At 34.4% G+C, this 6,486-nt stretch overlaps 1 protein-coding gene across 1 annotated transcript; it reads right to left on the bottom strand.

Annotated features, from left to right (window-relative positions):
• Window positions 1-315: 315 nt before the first annotated feature.
• Window positions 316-4,004, bottom strand: LOC130828164 (uncharacterized). The gene is made up of 3 exons (XM_057693998.1): window positions 3,849-4,004; window positions 2,279-2,338; window positions 316-2,202 (listed from the first exon to the last, which is right to left on the bottom strand). Exons 2-3 carry the CDS (start codon window positions 2,322-2,324, stop codon window positions 446-448), a joined length of 1,803 nt encoding a protein of 600 aa, XP_057549981.1. The 5' UTR covers window positions 2,325-2,338; window positions 3,849-4,004; the 3' UTR covers window positions 316-445.
• Window positions 4,005-6,486: the final 2,482 nt, after the last annotated feature.

The raw sequence follows: 6,486 nt of genomic DNA, 5'->3' as shown, positions 1-6,486 counted from the left end.
TGATTACTTTTAAGGCCTATGTGATCATTTTTTTAAATATATGTAATCATCTATAATTCTCAAGTCCACCACCACCACAACAAAATACAATCTCCATAAGCTTTAAAAGTGATTACATAGTAAAATAAAAATAATCACGTAAACCTTTCCAAGTGATCATATATACCTTAAAAGTGATTACATAAGTTTTACCAAAAGTGATCACGTAAGCTTTAAAAGTGATCACATATGAAATAGCATCCTAATTGTAGAACGATCCGATTAAAGATTTGGTGTATTTTTTTAATTTTTTTAAAAGCTTATTATACTCAAAGGTTCACTTGGAATGCCCTACAGGCCCATTAACCATAAGTTACTCTTTACATTGGTTAAAAGACATTCATGGTACAACATTACACAATCCGGGAAAATATACAAAATCAATAAATAAAATGAAACTAAAATTTTAAAGTTGCAAAGAGCATTTCTTCTGAGAATGGCCCAACATATGGCAGCGACCACACTGAACTATCCTTTTTGGCCGCTTTAAATTCTCTACACGTAACAACTTCTTCTTTGGCCTACCAGGTGGTCGTCGAGTTTTAGGCGGCCTTATTACGATTTCAACTTTGGCGCCTCGACCCTCTTCCACTCCCTCACCTTGCTCATTCCAATGACTCCTATCAGGAATAGGCATTATAATTTGAGAATAAGCTTCCCTGTAGCTTGCAACTGTAAAGCCTGGGTCTGCAAACATATGAGCATTTTGCCCACAAGAGATGAGAGCTGCAGCAGCATGTGCACATGGTATCCCGTAAAGTTGCCAACGCCTACATGAACAAACCCGATCTCTTATATCAACGATGTTCGTACGCTCCGTTGACACGATTTCAAACTCAACCTCATTTGCTCGAAGCACTTGATAACAACGAGCATCTGCAATTGCTTCAGAGATCTTCTTCTCGGCAGATGGCACTAGAATGGAGTTCCATGCCATGCCCAAGGTACGCCGTTCATCAAACCATGTAACCAATTGACAACGAATGTGTTCCATCATTCGAACTATTGGAAGCTCGTGACATTCAAGAGCCCAATTATACAATAGCTCAGTAATGCTTACAGTGAAATGATCATACCTGACTCCCTCGAAGTATGCAACAGCCCAAAGCTGTGGTGGATACTGCTGAAACCATGTCACCACATCGTAGTTTACTGCTATCATTTCAGATATCTTGCTTTCAAATTCAGCTGCTGTTAATGCATACACAGCATTCCAGAAAATATTCACTAATTTTGAATTCTTGAATGTATCACGGAAGTTTTCACTGATAAATCGGAGACAATAGCCATGGTGAGAACTTGGAAAATGCGTCTCCACTGCTTCAACAATGCCCCTTTGTCTATCGGACAGTATTGTCAGCTTAGGCATGTTTTCAGTATTAACTCCAAGAAGCTTCCTTAGCTCTGACATGAACCACATCCAATTTTCATTGGTTTCCATATCCACAACAGCAATTGCTAAAGGAAATAGTGTATCATTTGCATCAACAGCGGCAGCACATAGTAGTGTCCCCAAGTATTTTCCTTTTAGATGTGCTCGGTCAAGTTCTAAGAGTGGCCTACAAGCATTTATGAAGCCATATATGGATGCACGATAAGAGACAAAGAGTCTTTGGAAGCAATTATCCTGCCCTGTTGCAACAACTGTGGCAATGCTTCCAGGATTAGTATTCCTAATTTGTTCACAATATGCTGGAAGAAGACGGAATCCATCTTCAAAAGTTCCATGAAGAGCAGCCATACTGCGTTCTTTCCCACGCCACGCTTGCATATATGACACAGCAACCCCATGTTGGTCGCGTATATCTTTCAAAATTTCCTTGGGCTTGTATTGTGGATTGTCCTTGATTCGAGATTCTACTGATCGTGCAACCCAACCAACGGAAGCTTGCTGATGATGGAGATTACAAACTCCTTCACATGTGTGTTCTGAGTTAAGTGTTCTAATAGTAAACGTTGAAACACCAGAAAGTTTTGCAACATGAACACGCCAGGGGCAACCCTCTTTGGAACACTTAGCAATAAAACGGCTGCGGTCTGACTTTACTATGCGAAGGTCAAAATGCAAAGCTATTGCAATATCTTTCAGTGCTCTTCGGCAAGTTTCAACATCAGGGAATTCTTGTCCGATCGCAAGAGAATGATCAGTGACTACAAGAGAATCTGGAACATGCAATTGTTTATCAGCCATAAATCAGAGGAGATGATGGTTTTGTGATTGGATAGCTTCTCTTCATACCATTGATAGAAAGCCAATACTTCAGGAAGCTAATAATTGTTTTCATATAAATTTGTTGAGCTGAAAAGAAAGACAAGTGTGTTAGAATAAATAAACATGACAAGAATGAATTGAACCAGGAAACACACAAAAGGTACATGAAAAGAAAAAAGCATGTAGAGACCTACAAATGAAGAGCTAGCAAATTGAGGACACTCAGTACTATACACACACACACACTTGTGTGTAGCAAAATCTTGGATTAGAAATTCAATACAAAACTCAGTAGTTTGAGTAACTACAAATGAACCCTTCAGCATGTGTATCTTCTCCATCCTATCCTTTCCTACCAAAGCTTAGCAAATCTTCCCCAAGCAATTTCTCTACTAAAATGAAACCAAATTTTGTGATATCAACTTCAAAATAAATTAATATTCTTATTCTTGAAAAGGATTAAGTTAAGCCTAAAAAGAACTAAAGCCGCTTCCTAATCCTCATTCTATCCGACTATCTCCAGTTTTAAGGTTGTAGTTGTAGAATAACACCAGATCTCAAGGGTAAAATTAGAGAAGAGTATATGGATGGTTGGGAAGGGCTAGAGTGATGTGCATACACCAATAGTACAACTGAAAAGTACAGATTTGGATTTAAAAGCTGGAGGTCACATTGAAATTCAAACAATATGCCGTATAGGGGCCTATCCAAGAGATTGTATATTGAGCCCCTACATGAGTTTCTCTCATTTTATTTTAAGGTAACATTAGATAGCTGAATTATACATCATGTGTTAAACTCAAGAAGTCGTACATGTTTGTCAATAAGTAAGAGCTTCCGATGTATTTCGATATTAAAGAGCTGGCTAATTTTCTTTGCAATCTCATCATATTTGTAGACTCAAGACTACAATAAACGAATCTGATGCAACAAAATGCTTTCATACCAAACATTTTTTTTTCACTCTCTATTACTTCTATAACCAACATAACTAAAAATCATTACATTCACAACAACAGATTGTAGCTCTCGTACAAGAAAAACAAGAACAATCTTTTGTCAAGAAATCATCAAAAATACAAACGAAAGATTCACTGCACTATAAGATCACTATGACTCATAACTAAGAATACTTTCCCTCCATAAAACAGATTGAATTTGTAACTAATTATTCATCTATTCCCATGATTTTAATTTGACAATTATCAGCACAAATACTTCTTTTCAACACAATTATTCACATTAAAGCTTCAAAAAGGAAAGGAGCTCTTGAGTCTTGGTTACAGTATATATTCCAGTTTTCAACGTTTAACAAAGGCCATCAAAATATTGATTTAAGTAATAAACAATAGTAATAACTCATCATACCTCATCAAATTCAAGACTTCAAAATCCAATCAACGAAATACACATAAATTCCAACCCACAAAATACACCAAAAATGGATGATTACGGAGACAATATTAAAGAAAATAAAATAAGCTTAAAAAACACATTTGCTATTGGGAAAATACATAAGAGTTCAAATAATCAAAACCCTAAGTAGGAAGAAGAATATATAAAGAAATAGTAAGAGATAAGAGTGTGAAGTGTATACCCGGTAAAAATGAATGGTAACAATTGAGTTAATGGAGATTAAAGATCGATCCATGCCATGGATTGAGCTCGAAGGTTTGAGTAAGATGTGGCGCTGAAGAAATGGGAGTTTCATTAACGATGGGGAAAAGGGCAAATGAGGAACAGATGAAGTGGAAGAGAGAACCGGTTGGGTGTAACCTTAAATTAGGGCACTGTGCAGGGGTATTATAGTCTTTTCATCGTATTCTTCGACTTTCTTGAAAACAACAGGAGATGTCAATAATAAATTAATATTTCTATTTGTTTGATCTATTGAAAATAAATTTATATACTCCCTCCAATTTAAATTATTTATCTTTTCTTATTGGATAAGTTCTTCGTAGTTGTCATATTTTTTTTTTGACATAAATTTTTTTACCAAACTATTATTATTTCCCATATGATATTACCAAAATACCCCTACTTAATTTACTAATATAATCTAATTAACCCTCCCCAACCTAATTAACACACTAACCTTTCCCTCCCTTTTCAATAAAACCCCTCCCCCCCTCTCCCTCATTCACTAACATTACCCTAACCCTAATATCGTGTCTCCCTTCATCTTCTTCATGTGTTGAGTCTTTATCCTTGAAGATGAACATCATCATCTTTCTCTTTCATTCTCTTCTTCTTCATCCTCAGTTTCCCTCTCTCACTTCTTCATCTCTCTCCTTAGTCCCCTTCCTCACTCACTGACTGTAACACCCCGTAAATTATCGGGTGTAAAAAAATAAATAAAATATAATAAAATAAAGTATAATAAAATAAAATAAATAAGTAATATTGAGTTATATTATTATACATAGTTAATTATAAGAAATAAAGTAAGTTTAATTTTAACGGTAACGAATTTTATCGCGTACGATGCCGTCGCGTGATGTTCTTTGCTGTTTTAACAAAAGTATAATAATTACTTAATTAATTTAAAAAAAAATTATAATGGAAGGGAGGTGAAGGGGGCAGCCAGTTTTGAGAGTATGGGAGGAGTCTTGTAACTCCTCTCATAATGGTGTAATTAGGATTAATTAGGTTGATCCTTAATTTCCCTATTAATCCTAAACATCATTTGTATTCCTCACATTTCAAAACCTCAAGTAAACACAAAAAAAATCAGATAAAAACTCTTCCTTGTGCTTCTTGTTTTCGGCATTCACAAACAAAAAAAAAATCTTTGTGTTCGATCCAATCTTTTGATCAAAAGGTAAGTTTAATTGAAATTGTTAATTATAGATTTTATATACAAAGATTTCTAAAAGAGTTATATTTTATGTATGATGATATTTTATGACTTATATGAGGATTGAATATTTTTCTTTTATATATGAAAATTTTCTCTAATAACCCTTTAATAAACTCTAATTTTTTAAAAAGATTAAGAAAAGAACTTCTTGATCAATTTTCTTTAACAAAAAATTATATTTGTTATAAGAATTAAGTGTTTAAAGTTATATTGAAATTTAAATTAATTTCTTATGGTCTATTTCTCTAACAAAATTTTAATTTGTTAGATGAAATTTAAATGGTATGAATCAAGTAATGTAGTCAAATAAGGGTTTAATAATCCTTTAGCAAAACTTGATTTGTTTGAAGGATTGGGTTATTTATATATATATGTCTTGATTTAAAAGGGAGATTTGGTTTTGTAATTCTCTACAAAATTTAATTTGTTAAGAGAATTAAGTATTTAATCTAGTTATCGTAATTTATGAAATTTTCAAGTCTCTTGAAGGATTTTGTGAATGTGACCTCGCTAGAGTTATTTTGGTCATGAGATTTAAAAAGGGTTGATAATGTATATATATAATAATAATAATGAAAAAAAAATATATATGTATATGTATTCGGGCAGCAGCTGTTTTGCCTCGTTAAAGGTGCCGACCCGGAAACGTTAGTCGTTTTCTGTTGTTTTATGCACCGTTGCGTTAAAAACTCGTTAAACGCTTAAAATAATTAAAATAGCAATTGGATGTTAGAAATCATGAAATTTGGTACCCAAGGTAATTGACGCGTTCCAAACGCAATGACAAAGTCGGATTTTTCATTTGAATTTTCTAATCTATCCGAAATGGCCCTTAAAGTTTCTGGTCAGAATGTGAAATTTGGAACCTTTGGGAATTGGATGTAAACAATTAAAAATTATAAAGTCTTAGTGATATTTTGGCGTATGGAGTGGATTAAATGTGTAAACACGTCCTAATACGTGATCGTTTTGTGTGTGTGTTATTTAGGACCTTGATTCATAAGAGGGCGAAATTTCTGTCGTGCTTGAACATTGTTGTTGCAGCACTTAAAGGTACACGCTTAGACCATACTGCTTATGTGGTTGTGCAAGTAGTGTTGTTTCATTTCTAACCGAGGCATTGTAAATCACATAAGGATTAGACACTTCAAATAATTTGAAAGAAATTAATTGGAAATTGAGAATTTATGTGTTTGTCACCCAAAGGGGTTGACGTTTGGTTGGATTATGTTACCCAAAGGGGTTAACGTATTGGTTTGGATTATTACAATTATTGTTCCCATGGCAGTTTTGGATCATTACGGTCACTATGGGGGTATGCATACTTTAGCCTTTGACGACCCGAACAGGACGTGCAACGTCTTAGGTCGGTGGT

Source organism: Amaranthus tricolor, chromosome 12, assembly GCF_026212465.1.
Source record: "Amaranthus tricolor cultivar Red isolate AtriRed21 chromosome 12, ASM2621246v1, whole genome shotgun sequence".
NCBI lineage: Eukaryota > Viridiplantae > Streptophyta > Magnoliopsida > Caryophyllales > Amaranthaceae > Amaranthus > Amaranthus tricolor.
This window is presented reverse-complemented; position numbering and strand designations above follow the sequence as displayed.

Bases quoted from the DNA above. Each gene is read 5' to 3' on its own strand.
- LOC130828164 (XM_057693998.1), bottom strand. From the start codon at position 2,324: ATGAAAACAATTATTAGCTTCCTGAAGTATTGGCTTTCTATCAATG. The intron at 2,203-2,278 runs GTATGAAGAGAA...TGCATGTTCCAG, and splicing joins GTATTGGCTTTCTATCAATG to ATTCTCTTGTAGTCACTGAT.